The sequence below is a fragment of the Mustelus asterias genome, chromosome 5 (genome assembly GCF_964213995.1).
Source record: "Mustelus asterias chromosome 5, sMusAst1.hap1.1, whole genome shotgun sequence".
In the NCBI taxonomy this organism is placed as follows: Eukaryota; Metazoa; Chordata; class Chondrichthyes; order Carcharhiniformes; family Triakidae; genus Mustelus; species Mustelus asterias.
In genome coordinates this window covers 7435129-7453227 of record NC_135805.1, presented here as the reverse complement: position 1 = coordinate 7453227, position 18099 = coordinate 7435129, and the positions used below count along the sequence as shown (strand labels likewise).

The following is an 18099-nucleotide window of genomic DNA, read 5'->3' as shown; positions in this document are numbered from 1 at the left end:
ATATTGGCAACAGTTACAATGTCTTGCCGGCCAGGATTCTGCAGGGATTGTTGTCTGTATGGTCCAAACTTGGCTTTGTTTTGGATCGGCACTGTGGGTATTACTGGATTTACATATTTCTGGATCCATCCTGAGGGCAGCTATTTAATTGCCTGCCCCCAATTGGCGGTCCCCTAACTCAGTTGCACTGGTGTGGGCGTCCACTTCCACCGGGAGCTCTTGTAACTCCTATGCTCCACTTGCCGTCTTTTCCAACAACAAAGCCAGTTGTAGTGCTTATTTACAGTCCAGTTGGGCCTCCGCCAGTAGGCATTTTTGGATAGTCACATCATTGATGTCACATACCAATCGGCATCTTAGCATCTTTCAAATGTCAACCCAAATTGGTAGGCTTCTATCAGATGTTTCAATCATGTTAAGAAACTTGTGACAGACTCCCCCATCTCTCGGATTGCTGAGTAAAACTGGTACCTTCTCAGGATCGGAGTGGTTTCGGGTCATAATATTATTTCACTAGGTCCGCCAATTCTGGAAGGTTTTGATATCTGGGGCCTCTGGAAAAGTTAAACTGCGCATAACGGCAAATGCCGACAGTCTGCATGTGGTCAGAAGAATGATCCGTTGCTTTTCATCTGACAATATGTTATTAGCCCTAAGATAAAGAATGTATTCATTTTACGTATTGGGCCCAGTCCCCCATAGCAGGGTGATAAGAGTCCAGTTTCCCAAACAGAGGCATGATGCCTGACAATGATTTATCCCAATGCGGCACGGCTCTTAGCGAGCAAGTTTCTTCAGGCCGTTCTTTTTTTTCCTCATCGCCACAAAAATAAATCAGCAGAGGCCTCAAAGAATCCATAGAATCCCTACAGTGCAGAAAGAGGCCAATCAGCCCATCGAGTCTACACCAAACACAATCCCACCCAGGCCTTATCCCCATAACCCCATGTATTTAGCATTGCCAATCCCTCTGACACTAAGGGGCAATTTCGCATAGCCAATCCACTTAATCCGCACATCTTTGGATTGTGGGAGGAAACCGGAGCACCCAGGGGAAATCCATGCAGACTTGGGGGGATTTTCAAACAACACACAGACAGTCTCCTGAGGCCAGAATTGAACTCGGGTCCCTGGCACTGTGAGGCAGGATTGCTAACCACTGAGCCATCGTGCCACCCAGAGGTCTCCCACAACGTCCTACGGTGCACTTCATCAGGTCCCGAGGATTTATCTACCTTGATTCACTTTAAGACTTCCAGCACCTCCTTCTCTGTTATATGTTTCATGATATCCTGATGTACCAGGAGCATTCATTTATCCTCAGTGCAGTGCATTTCACAATATACAATGTGTGGAATTCAAGAAAAGTAGAAAGAAACTTAAGCAAGGAATCAGGAGGGCTAAAAGGGGTCATGAAAAGTCATTGGGCAGCAGGATTAAGGAAAATTCCAAGGCTTTTTATACATAAATAAAGAGCAAGAGGGTAAACAGGGAGAGGGTTGCCCCACTTAAGGACAAGGGAGGGAATCTATGCGTGGAACCAGAGGAAATGGGCGAGGTATTAAATGAATACTTTGCATCAGTATTCACCAAAGAGAAGGACTTGGTGAATGTTGAATCTGGAAAAGGATGTGTAGATAGTTTGGGTCATTTTGAGATCAAAAAGGAGGAGATATTGGGGTCTTGAAGAACATAAGGTAGGCAAGTCCCCAGGCCTGATGGGATGAACCCCAGAATGCTAAGAGAGGCAAGAGAGGAAATTGCTGGGGCCTTGAGAGAAATCTTTGTATCCTCAGTGGCTACAGGGGAGGTCCTGGAGGATTGGAGAATAGGCAATGTTGTTCCTTTGTTTAAGAAGAGTAGCAAGAATAATCCAAGTAATTACAGGCCAGCGAGCCTTATATCAGTGATAGGGAAATTATTGGAGAGGATTCTTTGAGACAGGACTTACTCCCACTTGGAAATAAATGGATGTATGAGCAAGAGGCAACATGGTTTTGTGAAGGGGAGGTCATGGCTCACTTACTTGATCAAGTTTTTCAATGAAGTAATGAAGATGATTGATGAGGGTAGGGCAGTGGATGTTGTCTACATGGACTTCAGTAAGGCCTTTGACAAAGTCCTTCATGGCAGACTGGTACAGATGGTGAAGTCGCATGGGGTCAGAGGTGAGCTGGCAAGATGGATACAGAACTGACTCGGTCATAGAAGACAGAGGGTAGCAGTGGCAGGGCGCGTTTCTGAATATAGGGCTGTGACAAGTGGCGTTCCTCAGGGATCAGTGCTGGGACCTTTGCTGTTTGTAATATATATAAATGATTTGGAGGAAAATGTAACTGGTTTGATTAGCACGTTTGCGGATGACACAAAGGTTGATGGATTTGCGGACAGTGATGAGGATTGTCAGAGGATACAGCAGGATATAGATCAGTTGGAGACTTGGGCGGAGAGATGGCAGATGGAGTTTAATCCAGACAAATGTGAAGTAATGCATTTTGGAAGGTTTAATACAGATAGGAAATACACAGTAAATGGCAGAACCCTTAGGAGTATTGATAGGCAGAGGGATCTGGGTGTACAGGTACACAGGTCACTGAAAGTGGCAATGCAGGTGGAGAAGGTAGTCAAGAAGGCATACGGCATGCTTGCCTTCATCGGCCAGGGCATTGAGTTTAAAAATTGGCAAGTCATGTTGCAGCTTTATAGAACCTTAGTTAGGCCACACTTGGAATATAGTGTTCAATTCTGGTCGCCACACTACCAGAAAGATGTGGAGGTTTTGGAGAGGGAACAGAAAAGATTTACCAGGATGTTGCCTGGTATGGAGGGCATTAGCTATGAGGAGAAGTTGGAAAAACTTGGTTTCTTCTCACTGCAGCGACGGAGGTTGAGGGGCGACCTGATAGAAGTCTACAAGATTATGAGGGGCATGGACAGAGTGGATAGTCAGAAGCTTTTTCCCAGGGTGGAAGAGTCATTTACTAGGGGGCACAAGTTTAAGGTGTGAGGAGCAAGGTTTAAGGGAGATGTACAAGACATGTTTTTTACACAGAGGGTGGTGGGTGCCTGGAACCCGCTGCCAGGGGAGGTAGTGGAAGCAGATACAATAGTGAGTTTTAAGGGGCGTCTGGAGAAATACATGAATAGGATGGGAATAGAGGGATATGGTCCCCAGAAGGGTCGGGGGTTTTAGTTCAGACGGGTAGAATGGTTGATGCAGGCTTGGAGGGCCGAAGGGCCTGTTCCTGTGCTGTAATTTTCTTTGTTCTTTGCTCCAGGTGTCAATCTAGTAAACCACCTCTGAACCACCTCCAATGCATTTACATCCTTGTTTAAGTGAAGAGACTAAAACTGCACACAGTATTTGAGATGTGGTCTCACCAATACTAATTGTGCTATTCAATTTCTCTTGCAATATAGGATAGCATTCCACAAGTCTTCTGAATTACTTTTGTACTTGCAGAGTAACGTTTTATGATTAATAATCGAAAACACCTCGATCCTTCTGTGCCTTGGAATTCTGCAGCCATTCTCTATTTGAGTAATACTCTGCTTTTTTATTCTTCCTACCAAAGTGAGCAACTTCACATTTTCCCACATTTTCTCCATCTGCCAAACTTGCCCACTCAATCAGCCTATCTATAACTGTCTGCAACCCTGTCATGTTCTTGTCACAACATACTTTCTTATTTATCTTAGTGTTATTTGCAAATTTAGCTACCATGCTCCTTTCATCTAAGTCATTAATATAGATTGTAAAAAGCTCAGGTCCTAGCACAGATCTCGGCAGGACTCTATCCATCACATCCTGCCAATTAGGAAAATACCCATTTGTTGAATACATCTTAATCAGAATGCACTGTAACACAAAGTAGACAAATGAATTAGTTTGGACTTTCAGTAAGTGCTGCATCACCAGCTTTTCTCTTTCTCTCTAGCCTACCCAGTCCCAAACATGCTTCTGCTTACAAATATTCAGCAGAGTATTCTTCTGCTGGGAAACGAGGATTTACATATACTCTCTATTTTGTGTCAGCCAGCCAATCTTCTACAAGTGTGAAAATGTTACCCCTTACACCATGAGCAATTGCTTTATGCAATAACCTTTGATTTGGCTCCTTGTCAGATGCCTTCTGTAAATCCAAATACAGTACATCGAGAAGCTCTTCTTTACCCATACCACATGTCACTCCTTCAAGTAACTTAAATAAATTGAATAATTAAGATTTCCCTTTCACAAAACTATGCTAACTCTATCCGATTAACTTGAGTTTTTCTAAGTGCCCAGCTATAATCTCCTTAATGATTGATTCTAATACCTTCCTCACAACTGTAAAAATCCTGTGTTTTCCTTGTGCATTGTCCCTTTAAAAACATAATGTGCTGGGAAGGATTTTGAAAGAAAGGGTATTGGTTTACTGATTATGACATCATTAAGTTCCAAGAAATGCCCATTTGACCTTTGGTTATCCTGGGGATGAAAAGCTAATGAGAACAAAGAACAAAGAACAGTACAGCACGGGGACAGGCTTTTCAGCCCTCCAAGCCTGCACCGATCACCTTTACCTATCTAAACCAATCGCTTATATCCGTCTATTCCCTGTTTGTTCATATGCCTATCAAGATAAGTTTTAAATGTGGCTAAAATAACTGCCTCAACCACCTCACTTGACAGGGCATTCCTGGCCCCCACCACCCTCTGCCCCTGCACATCTCCACTGAAAAAGTGAGCAAAAGGTGAACAGAAAGTTAATTGCAGTGGGGACAGTTTGTATTTTTCTCTGCTTAGTAGCTGAGACCAATGGGAATCCATGCAAGGAGAAAATGATCGAGGTTCTATCTGAATGGAATATTTTCCTCTTTGCTAGTCTTCCAACAGGTCCGGATGTTGAATAAGGTCCCTACGAATACAGTAGAGATTGTGTTCTGTTCTATAGTTGGAAAGGAGAGAAGACAGGAAGAGTGAAGGAACTGTGGATTAGAAAATAACAATTGCTGTTGCTGAAGTGGTGCCAGAGCACACCAAATAATTTTAGAGGGTTTGGAAATGGGAGTCCCTGTGGATTCTGTGCTATCAAAGCTGTCATAAACTGAGTGAGAGATTGTGTGTGGACATCCACCTGGTCAGCGTTAAACATGTACAGGAACTTCTGATAATATATGGCTGCTGGGGAAAGTGAAGCAGGAGCTAAAACTATTAAAACAAATAACATACCAAAGAACAAAGAAAAGTACAGCCCAGGAACAGGCCCTTCAGCCCTCCAAGTCTGTACTGATCATGATGCCCTAACTAAACTAAAAAAAACCTCTGCCCTTACTTAGTCCATATCCCTCTATTCTCCCTATTTATGTGCCCATCCAGATGCCTCCTAAATGTTGCTAATGTGCCTGCTTCCACCACTTCCTCTGGCAGCACCCACCACTCTCCGCATGAAAAACTTCCCCCACGCATCTCCCTTAAAATTTTCCCCTCTCACCTTGAACCTGTGCACCCTTGTAATTGATACTTCCAGCATGGGAAACAGCCCCTGACTATCCACCCTGTCTATGCCTCTCATAATTTTGTAGCCCTCTATCAGGTCTCCCGTCAGCCTCTGTCCTTCCAGTGAAAACAATCCTATTTTATTCAATCCCTCCTCATAATCAACACCCTTGAGGCCAGGCAACATCCCGGTGATCTTATAAAATAAAGGCTGAGTTAGAAACACTGAATTGAAATGTGATGCCGCATTTGTGTGGAAAATAATAGAACATAGATACATAGAACATAGAACAGTACAGCACAGAACAGGCCCTTCGGCCCACGATGTTGTGCCGACCTTCATCTGAAACCAAGATCAAGCTATCCCACTCCCTACCATCCTGGTGTGCTCCATGTGCCTATCCAATAACCGCTTAAATGTTCCTAAAGTGTCTGACTCCACTATCACTGCAGGCAGTCCATTCCACACCCCAACCACTCTCTGCGTGAAGAACCTACCTCTGATATCCTTCCTATATCTCCCACCATGAACCCTATAGTTATGCCCCCTTGTAATAGCTCCATCCACCCGAGGAAATAGTCTTTGAACGTTCACTCGATCTATCCCCTTCATCATTTTATAAACCTCTATTAAGTCTAGGTTTTGTGAGAGGGAGGTCATGCCTCACGAACCTGGTGGTGTTTTTTGAAGAAGTGACCAAAATGGTTGACGAAGGAAGGGCCGTGGATGTTGTCTATATGGACTTTAGTAAAGCATTTGACAAAGTCCCTCATGGTAGGCTAGTGAAAAAGGTTGGATCCCATGGGATAAAGGGGGAGGTGGCTAGATGGGTGGAGAACTGGCTTGGTCATAGAAGACAGAGGGTGGTAGTGGAAGGGTCTTTTTCCGGCTGGAGGCCTGTGACTAGTGGTGTACCGCAGGGCTCTGTATTGGGACCTCTGCTGTTTGTGATTTATATAAATGATCTGGAAGAAGGAGTAACTGGGGTGATTAGTAAGTTTGCGGACGACACAAAACTGGCAGGACTTGCAGATAGTGAGGAACATTGTCAGAGGCTACAGAAGGATATAGATAGGCTGGAAATTTGGGCAAGGAAATGGCAGATGGAGTTCAATCATGATAAATGCGAAGTGATGCATTTTGGTGGGAATAATGTAGGGAGGAGCTACACGATAAATGGAAGAACCATAAAGGGTGTAGAGACGCAGAGGGACCTGGGTGTGCAAGTCCACAGATCTTTGAAGGTGACGTCACAGGTGGAGAAGGTGGTGAAGAAGGCATATGGCATGCTTGCCTTTATAGGACGGGGCATAGAGTATAAAAGTTGGGGTCTGATGTTGCAGATGTATAGAACGTTGGTTCGGCCGCATTTGGAATACTGCGTCCAGTTCTGGTCGCCACACTACCAGAAGGACGTGGAGGCTTTGGAGAGAGTACAGAGGAGGTTTACCAGGATGTTGCCTGGTATGGAGGGGCTTGGTTATGAGGAGAGATTGGGGAAACTGGGGTTGTTCTCCTTGGAAAGACGGAGGATGAGGGGAGACTTAATAGAGGTGTATAAAATTATGAAAGGCATAGATAGGGTGAACGGTGGGAAGCTTTTCCCCGGGTCGGTGGTGACGTTCACGAGGGGTCATAGGTTCAAGGTGAAGGGGGGGAGGTTTAACACAGATATCAGAAGGACATATTTCACACAGAGGATCGTGGGGGCCTGGAATGTGTTGCCGGGCAAGGTGGTGGAGGCGGACACACTGGGAACGTTTAAGACTTATCTAGACAACTATATGAACGGAGTGGGAATGGAGGGATACAAAAGAGTGGTCTAGTTTGGACCAGGGAGCGGCGCGGGCTAATTGTTCCTGGTTTCTCGTTTCAAGGCTTCATTCTATGATCATCTTGCTGGTGCCAGTACAGAGTGAGACTGCGGATAGTTGGGAACCTGTCTCGGGGGCAGGGAATTCATATGGTGTTCGTGGAAGTGGAAATGATTAGGGTTGGGAAGCATTTTCCGATCGGGGCCATTGTGATCTCCTGGACTCGTTTCGATCGCCTCAGGGGGTCGGAGAGGAATTTCCCAGATTTTTTTTCCCCATATTGGCCCTGGGGTTTTTCACTCTGGGTTTTCACCTCTCCCTGGAGATCACATGGTCTGGAATGGGGGGGTGGGGGTGAGTTAATAGGTTGTAATGAACAAAGCATCGTAGCTGTGAGGGACAGCTCGGTGGATAGGATATTGGTATGTAGATAGGCTGGAAAATTGGGCGGGGATCCTGGATTCAGGATTCAATCCTGGACCGGGGAGCGGCGCGGGCTTGGAGGGCCGTAGGGCCTGTTCCTGTGCTGTATTGTTCTTTGTTCTTTGTTTGTTCTCCCCTCAATCTCCTCCGCTCCAGAGAGAACAGCCCCAGCTCCCTCAACCTTTCCTCATAAGACCGACACTCCAAACCAGGCAGCATCCTGGTAAATCTCCTCTGCACTCTTTCCAGCGCTTCCACATCCTTCTTATAGTGAGGTGACCAGAACTGCACGCAATATTCCAAATGCGGTCTCACCAAGGTCCTGTACAGTTGCAGCATAACCCCACGGCTCTTAAACTCCAACCCCCTGTTAATAAAAGCTAACACACTATATGCCTTCTTCACAGCTCTATCCACTTGAGTGGCAACCTTTAGAGATCTGTGGATATGGACCCCAAGATCTCTCTGTTCCTCCACAGTCTTCAGAACCCTACCTTTGACCCTGTAATCCACATTTAAATTTGTCCTACCAAAATGAATCACCTCACATTTATCAGGGTTAAACTCCATTTGCCATTTTTCAGCCCAGCTTTGCATCCTATCTATGTCTCTTTGCAGCCTACAACACCCCTCCACCCCTCCATCTAATGTGAGTGCCTATAACTACTAAGGTGTATCTTTGTCAATGGTTCAGTGAAATTCATCTTTTTTATCTGAAATATCCATCACCTGTGAATTAACGTACAAATGATATTGATTTTAGTTGGTTTGTGATAGTAAAATTTAAAATAAGGTGAAATCTTACCCAACAGTTTTCTTGTCTTGTGGGGATACTTTCTTGATAAGTATCTGTTCATATGGGAACTGTAATTTTTTCCATCCTTATTTTTCCTAGCAAAGGTGATGGTGAGCCTTCTTTATGATTTGGTATGTGCTGATAGGGAGTGAATTCCAGGAGTTTGACCCAGCAACAGTAAAGGGGCAGTAATATCATTCTAAGTCATTCTGGGTTGTGACTATGAGTGGAACTTGCAAATGGCGATGTTCCCATGTTATCAGTTGCCCTTGTCTTTCTAGGCAGTAGATGTCATGGGTTTGGAAGGAACTTTGGCAAGTTGTTGCAATGCAACTTATAGGAAGGTATACACTGCTGCCTCTGTGGTGGATGGGATGCCAATTAAACAAAGAACAAAGAACAAAGAAAATTACAGCACAGGAACAGGCCCTTCGGCCCTGCAAGCCTGCACCGACCGTGCTGCCTGACTTAACTAAAACCCCCTACCATTCCGGGGACCATAGCCCTCTATTCCCATCATATTCATGTACTTGTCAAGACGCCCCTTAAAAGTCACTACTGTATCTGCTTCCACTACCTCCCTCAACAACGAGTTCCAGGCATCCACTACAGTGTGTAAAAAACCTGCCTCGTACATCTCCTTTAAACCTTGCCCCTCGCATCTTAAAGCTGTGCCCCCTAGTAATTGACTCTTCCACCCTGGGAAAAAGCTTCTGACTGCCTTGTATATTGGGGAAACCATGCAGACGCTACGACAACAGATGAATGAACACCGCTCGACAATCACCAGGCAAGACTGTTCTCTTCCTGTTGGGGAGCACTTCAGCGGTCACGGGCATTCAGCCTCTGATCTTCGGGTAAGCATTCTCCAAGGCAGCCTTCATGACACATGACACCGCAGCGTCGCTGAGCAGAAACTGATAGCCAAGTTCCGCACACATGAGGACGGCCTCAACCGGGATCTTGGGTTCTTGTCACACTATCTGTAACCCCCACAACTTGCCTGGATGTGCAAAATCTCACTAGCTGTCCTGTCTGGAGACAATACACATCTCTTTAACCTGTGCTTAATGCTCTCTCCACTCACATTGTCTGTACCTTTAAAACTTGATTCGCTGTATTAGCATTGATTAGCTTGATTAGCATTCCAATCATTATTCTGTAAATTGAGTTTGTGTCTCTGTATGCCCTATTTGTGAGCACATCTCCCACTCCACCTGACAAAGGGGCAGCGCTCTGAAAACTAGTGGCACTGGCTACCAAATAAACCTGTTGGACTTTAACCTGGTGTTGTTAGACTTCTTTCTTTGACTGAGCCAGTTTTGTATCCACCTTGCCAGCTCATCTCTGATCCCATGCGACTTTACCTTCTGCATCAATCTGCCATGAGGGACCTTGTCAAAGGCCTTACTGAAGTTCATGCAGACGATATCCACTGCCCTACCCTCATCAATCATCTTTGTCACTTCCTCGAAAAACTCAATCAAGTTCGTGAGACACAACCTCCCCTTCACAAAACCATGTTGCCTCTCACTAATACGACCACTTATTTCCAAGTGGGAATAAATCCTGTCTCGAAGAATCCTCTCCAATAATTTCCCGACCACTGATGTAAGGCTCACCGGCCTGTAATTACCTGGATTATTCTTGCTACCCTTCTTAAACAAAGGAACAACATTGGCAATTCTCCAATCCTCTGGGACCTCCCCTGTAGTCAGTGAGGATGCAAAGATTTCTCTCAAGGCCCCAGCAATTTCCTCCCTTGCCTTTGTCAGTATTCTGGGGTATATCCCATCAGGCCAAACTTGGGCATGTATGGTGTCAAGGTTTTTGAGTGTTGTTGGAGCTGCATTAATCCTACATCATTGCTGGGTCAAAATATCAGTACTCTCTACTTAACAGCATTGTGGCAGTAGGAACATCACATAGACCAGCAGTTGAAGAAGAAGGTTCACCACCATCCTCTCAACTGACGATGGCCAATAAATTTTGACCTTGCTCCCAATGTGATAGCGGGATCAGCAACTCATTTTTCGATTGTATCATTACAATAATGAAACTTGGCTTCAATCAACCTTTAAAAGATGCACGTGCACTATAATAGCGAACTGTAGCAAAAACCACTAATTCAGAGTCTAATGCATTAAATGCCATGAAATGATTTAAATTTGTATCAGTTATGATGTATAATTACATGAATTTGTTCTCCTTCCCTTGAAGTCACAGCCAGCATGGTATCATAATCCTTCGGATGGAAAACCACTTCATTTACATTGTCAAATATTCCTGCTAAATGGGCCTGGATACAAAAATATAAAGCAAATATGAAAACGCTTAGATAATATAAAGCTCAATCACATTTAGTGTACAACAGAGCAAATTACATTGGATTCACTTAGAATTGTACTGTGAAGTTTAAATCAGAGGAGGAGCTGCAAGATCAGTGATAACTGGGGTGTGATTTTTCAGCCCGCTGCGCTGCTCACATAGTACAGCAGACCAGGAAATAGCGGCAGGAGGGCTAAAACAGGAATCACATGGAGTCCAGCCAGTCATGACTTTCCCGGGCCACTTTTTATGGCATAATCAGCCTCGGGCCTACTGATTACCAAATTGAAATTGACATTTGAATCTCCTTAGTGGACCCAGGACAGTATCGTTCGAGCTCACTAATGTTTCCGATCCTGTCAGGGGAGGCTTCCACTAGCGAGGATTAAAGCTGGTCCCCGGGCGTGATGGCCTCGCTGCTGGGGGCATAGACCATTGAAGCCCCCCAGAGAGGCCTGGGGCAGGGTGGGTGCCCCTTCAGCAGTGGCACCTTGGCACTGCCAGCCTAGAACCTGACACTGCCCAATAAGCACTGGGCAGTGCCATGGGGGAAGGGCCCGAGGGGACGGTTCCTTCTGGGGGAAGGCCGATTGGTGGTGGCAGTGGGGAGGTGGTCACTGCACACTCTGTACAGAGATTGGTGGGGAGGGAGGGAGGGAGGACTATTGGGGCTGGCCAATGAGGGTGGGGGGGGGGGGGGGGGGTCAGGCTGGACATCGGAGGTGTGATGTCGGGGCCAGCAATCAGGGGACGGGGGTTGAGGAAGTCATCAGGAGGATGTGAATGGGAGGCCGGCGATGGGAGGCCCAGTGCACATGCTGGGAGATCGGCACATGCACAGCATCCCACTCAATGTGCTGATGCTGGCCACTCGGGCAGGATTAGGAACCGCCCCCTCCCACTACCAGCGTGAATCCCCCGGCAAATTCGGTGAACCACCTAATTTCATGCAATAATGGTTGGGAAAATCTCCTTTTTTCCTGCCTGCTAGGCACTTAGTTTGCTTTGGGAAAATCGCTCTCAAGATTTAAAAATACAACCCAAGATGTTTCATCGAATGTGGACATTCAGCATGCAGAGGCTGATTTTTTTTTTAACTTCTCCAGATCATCATCTTCAGTGGAAATAGTCCCAGGTTGTCAAGTCTCTTATTTAACAATCGCTTCCCAATCCTGAAATTATCCTGGCAAATCTATGTGGTTTCTGCGATATGAATTTAAATCTTAACAGGGTAAATTTAGTCAGACTCACCCAGTGGTAAATTGACATGGTCAGTTGGCCATTCACTTTGCATACTATCTGGTTTTACTTTGCAAAATCAATTAATATTGCTGAAAAATTAGCCTTTTGCTTTTAGAAGGACACTTCTCAAGGACAGAGCCTTGTGTATTAATATATGTAACTTCAAGTACTGAAAATGTAAGCTCAAGTGACAATCTTAAATTGATCATAATTCTTGACACACTGAAGATTAATGTTGTCCAATCATGAAATCACACCTATTGTTGAACACTATTTTGAGTCTTGCAAGCATGAGATGGTTGGGTATAATCTGTACCTACATCATTGCAAAGAACGGCTGGAGCGTGCAGTTTGAAACGATCTGGCAGACTTTGGAATGTGCTGCCTACATACCTAGCATCACACTGGCACTAATATTTAGATACTACGGCCGCGATTCTCCCAAAAGTGCTGAACAAGTGGTAGAACTGTTCTAAATCCGGACTGTTTTCTCAGTTCAGCTTCTCACCCGCATCTCCACACTCTGTGCAAGCAGAGGTCCCAGTCGTGAATATCATTCGCGCCAAAGAGCCTGAAATCGGCAGGATGAGCAGGAACCCGCGCACGTGCACATCATTGGGAGATCGCGGAAAAGACCTCCCAGCAACCAGATCACTGCCATCCAAACTCCATAGACATCGCTAGTCTCATCGCTGGCCCCACAATCCCCACACACATCGCTGGCCTCATCGCTGGCCCCCACAACCCCCACACACATCGCTGGCCCCCACAACCCCCACACACACATCGCTGGCCTCATCGCTGCCCCCACAATGCCCACACACATCGCTGACCTCATCACTGCCCCCACAATGCCCCACACACATCGCTGACCTCATTGTTGGCCCCCACAATCCCCCCACACACATCACTGGCCTCCCCTCGAAAGCTTGTGTGGCTTTTGCTACCAAATAAACCTGTTGGACTTTAACCTGGTGTTGTTAAACTTCTTACTCATCACTGCCCCCACAATGCCCCACACACATCGCTGACCTCATCGCTGGCCCCCGCAACGCTCCTACACACATCACTGGCCTCATCACTGGCCCCATGACCCCTCCACACACATCGCTGGCCTTATCGCTGGCCCCCACAACCCCCCCACAGAGACATCGCTGGGCTCATTGTTGCATCACCCCCTCTCCACCCCCCGCCCGCGTTTCCTCCCACACACAGACATGGCTGCCCGCTCAGCTCATGCCCCCATGGATCCGGATAATGCAGGTACGCAATCCTTGAACATACTGTCCACACTGTTGCCCTGCAGAGAACTAGCGTTGTGCTGACATGCACAACCCCAGCTTGTGATCATTCCCTTTCTTCAATGGGAGCCCTGAGTATTGCACCCCACCTGGACACAGCAGCCTATTGAATGGCAGCCAATCAGCACCCCGAGGGATGAATGACATTCAACTGAATGCAGCCTTCAAAATCTCTCACAAGTATTTCTTGCCAACGGGCCCTTGACTGGCCACATTCACTGCACCTGCACTCCCCTAATAAGCCAGAGCTGTATATAAGCTACAGGAATGGGCACACAGCTAGTCACGCCACAAAGATGGCTGCACAGAAACAGATTCCCAGACTTTTGGAGGCAGACCAGGAGTACCTGCTAGATGCCGTGGAGGAGAGGCCTGATCGTCTGTTCACTGGCCAGGGCCCTAACCCAAGGGGTGCATCTGCCATGGCATTATGGGAGGAGGTGGCAGAAGTGTTGAATGCCAGGAGCCTGACACTGCGCTCTAGCAGGCAGTGTCGCAAAAAATGTACTACTTTCTGCGAGCAGCAAGGGTGAGTGAGCATCCGCACATGCTTGGCACGGATCGACAACCCTGCTTAGAGACCTGAAGGGCATGCAACAAGTTATCCTTCCCCCAGGAACAGAATCTAACCCCTTCCCCTCACCCCTCAATGAGCATCCTTCAGTGGTGACTGCTTTCCCCGGAACTGTTAGCACAATGCCTGAGACACAGGCACGCATTGCGCACCATGCACTGCAATATGATAATGCTTGCTATCCACCTTCTGTTCCCACATGAAAATAAAATCCGCAACGAACGGGAGACGACACAGACTGGTGGTGGTGTGCCTGACCTACGGCAGCTGAGTAGGAATAAGGAGTGTGCCATGGAGCTGGCAGGGGGTGATGGGCCATACCGAATGGTCACCGACAGCCAGGTCAGCATCCAGCATGCAAGTGAGCAAAAGCGCACCCTCAACCTTGGTCCTCCTCTAAATAAGTGCGATGCTGCATGGAATGTTTTGCCTCCCTCTCCCTAATGTGTGTTCTTTTTTCCAGCTCTGGACCCAGAGGAACCCGGCCCTTCGGGTGTTGCCGCCGCCTCCGCTGCTCTGGAGCAAACTGCCCACTACCCGCTGGATAACACCTCAGAGGAAGGCACTGAGGCATCCTCCGAGGGCAGCATCACTGAAGCATCACCAGCATGTACCACACAACCCACAAAAAACCGAGACGATCACCACGGTGGGTGCCTTTAGTGTTGAGGCTTCTGGGTCACGATCTGGTGAGCACATCACAGCCACTGATGCACATCGGGTGGAGGCCGGCACATCCGAGGGCTCGGGCACACGGAGGTTTGCTGAATGCCAGGATTCAGCTGTCCCCAAGCTAGCTGCTGGGCCTCTGGGTTTGTTCCTCCCAAGGCTGGAGAAGCTGCATGAGCAAACCCGGAGAGTTGTGGAAGGGCTGTCAGCAACCATGCTGCGACTGCGAGGCTGTTTAGGGGAGTCAAACAGAATGCTGTTGCAGGAGGTGGTGCCGACACAGCGTGAGACCCAGACTAACACTGTAAGGATAGCGACCACAGTGGAAAGTCTGGCTCAGGGGTCTGTCCTCATGGGTGACAGGGTCCAGGCCATCCAGTAGACACTACGGGCCACGGCTGTGTGTGTGTTTCCAGCATCCAGGAGGCACAGCGTTCGATGGTCAAGGGTGTCAGGGACATGTGGAAGACACTGCTAGCCATGGCTGGGACTCTTGCTGGCATTCTGGAGACACAACAGGCCATGGCTATGAGCCTCGACAACTTAGCCCAGGCTCAGAGAGCTGAGAGGCTCTAGAGCCTGGCTTGCTCACAGAATGCTGTAGCGGAGGGGCTCCGGTGCTTGGCCGAGTCTCAGAGGGCCAGGGCTGAGGGATCACACATCATGGGGCAGACGTATCTAGGCCTCCAGGACTGGCAGAGCCAGATGACGCCGGAGCTTCTGGAGCTCAGTCCACCTACCCTGGCGTCCCATGGAGTGCCTCCAGGGCCTCTGGGCACCCCAAGGGAGGAGGAAGGGCTTGAGCCCTACTTCTTTGGGCTCTAAGCATAATTCCCCACTTTTGTCCCTGAGAGGTCCGATTTTTTCCCTGACAACCCTTTTGTTCCTAACGTATGAATAAAATGCCTTGGGATTCTCCTTAATCCTGTCTGCCACGGAAGTGCTGTTGGTACTTGGCCAGGCTTTTGAGGTCCACATCTCTGAGCTATGTCGGAGGCGGATATGACTACCACTCTGCAGACCATGAGCTTGGTGCCAGGTCTGAGGGTCTGGTCTTCAAACACTCTCTTCCTCAGGCCACCTTCACAAAATGAATCACTTCACAATTCTCGGCATTAAGTTTCAGTTGCCACTTATTCATCCACTCCATCAACCTGTCTTTATGGTACACATTGGTACTAATGAAATAGACAGGAAGAGTGACGAGGTCCTGCAAATGGAATTCAGAGAGTGAGGTAGTATGTTGAAAAGCAGGAACTCTAGGGTTGTTATCCCGGGATTACTCCCTGTGCCATGTGCCAGTGAGGCTAGGAATAGGAAGATAGTAGTTAAATCTGTGGCTAAAGCTGATGTAGGAGGGAGGGCTTCAGATATGTCGATCATTGGAATGTCTTCCAGGGCAGATGGGACCTGTACAAGAAGGATGGGTTGCACCTAAATCGGAGGGGCACCAATATCCGGCACCAGTGTCACTCTGGATGGTTTAAACTAGTGTGGTAGGGGGGTGGGAACCAGAGCAATAAGTCAGCAAGTGAAATGACCAAGGCGCAGTGAGAGACTAAGGGCAGTAAGCCCAAGAGGATGAACAGACAGGGAGAGGTTACTGAACATGGCAGGGCTGGAGGTCTGAAGAGCATTTGTTTTAACATGAGGAGTATACAGGTAAGGCAGATGAATTTAGAGTTTGGATTAAGGCATATAACTATGATGTTGTAGCTATGACAGAGACTTAATTGAGAGAGGGACAAGACTGGCAGCTTAATGTTCCGGGATTTAGGTCTTTCAGGGGTGATAGAGAGGGATGTAAAAGAGATGGGGGACTTACTTTGCTGAATAGGGAGGACACCTTGGACAGCTCATCCTGCGAGGCCAGATGGGTAGAGATCAGGAATAGGAAGGGTGCAATCACTTTGATGTGATTCTAATACAGGCTTCTCAACAGCCTGGGAGTAAGAGGAACAGATATGTGGACAGGTTACAGAAAAATATGAAAATAACAGGGTTGTTGTGGTGAGTGATTTTAACATCCCCTATATTGACTGGGTATCCCTAAGTGCCAGGGGGGTTGGATGGGGTGGAATTTGCATTCAGGAGGGTTTCTTGAAGCAATATGTAAATCGTCAAATTAGGGAAGGGGCCATACTAGGCCTGGTATTGGGGAATCGGCCCGGCCATGTGATCAAAGTATCAGTGAGAGGGAATTTCAGGAAAAGTGACCATAATTTTGTAAGATTTATGTTACTTATGGATACAGATAAGAGTAGCCCTCGGGTGAAAGTACTAAACTGGGGAAGGCTAACTATGACTATATAACTATATTAGACAGGAGCTGGGGCCAGCTATTTAGGGTAAATCCACATCTGTCATGTGGGAATCTTTTAAAGGCCAGTTGATTAGAGATCAGGACCAGTGTGTTCCTGTGAAAATGAAAGATAAGGATGGCAAGATTCAAGGACGAATCATAGAATCATAGAATCCTACAGTGTAGAAGGAGGCCAATCAGCCCATCGAATCTGCACCGACCACAATCCCACCGAGGCCCTATCCCCATAACACCATGCATTTACCCTAGCTAGCCCCCTGCCACTAACCTTGGATGACAGGAGGAAAAGAAGGCATACATAAGGTTTAGAAAACTGAGACAGACAAAATCCTCAAAGAATATAAAGAAAGCAGGAAAGAATTTAAATAAGGAGTTAGGAGGACTTGGTACAACAACCATCACCAGGGAGAAGGTAATGAATAAACTAATGGGATTAAAATCTTTGGGATCTGATGGCCTGCACTCCAAGGTGTCAGCAGAAATAGTCAATGCATTGGTTGTGATATTTCAAAGTTCTTTGGATTCTGGTAAGGTCCCATTGGATTGGAAACACGCTAATGTGACGTCCCTATTCAAAAAGGGAGAGAGGCAAAAAGTTGGAAATTATAGGCAGGTGAGCTTGATCTCTGTGGTGGGTAAGTTGCTGGAATCAATCATTAAGGAGGAGATGAATGAACATTTGAAAAGACAAAGCTCAATCTGGCATTTTCAGCATGGTTTTATAAAGGGCAAGTCATGCTTGACAAACTTGCTTGAGTTCTTTGAGGACATAACAAGCAAGGTGGATACATCTATGTGGTATATCTAGACTTACAGAAGGTGTTTGACAAGGTGCCACATTAAAGATTGATCCAGAAGGTGAGATCGTAAGGAATTGGGGTAGGGTACTAGATTGGATTGGGGATTAGCTGACTGACAGAAAGCAGAGGGTCAGGATAAATGGGTGTTTCCTTGGCTGGTGAAATGTAACTAGCAGTGTGCCACAGGGATCAGTCTTTGGTACTCAAATGTTTACAATCTATATAAATGATCTGCAAGCAGGGACAGAGTGTAACATAGCAAATGTTGCAAATGATACTATAATACGTGGGAAAGCAGGCAGTGAAGAGGATATAAAGTTTCTACAGATGGATACAGATAGGCTTG

General features: G+C 46.9%; 1 protein-coding gene across 1 annotated transcript in view; it reads right to left on the bottom strand.

Annotated features, from left to right (window-relative positions):
- LOC144493944 (dynein axonemal heavy chain 8-like) overlaps nt 1-18099 on the bottom strand; it is a 1661706-nt gene that overhangs the window by 642168 nt on the left and 1001439 nt on the right. Inside the window, exon 45 of the mRNA XM_078213521.1 lies at nt 10711-10815. Within this exon, the coding sequence (XP_078069647.1) occupies nt 10711-10815 (105 nt within the window). The remainder of the gene's footprint in view (nt 1-10710; nt 10816-18099) is intronic.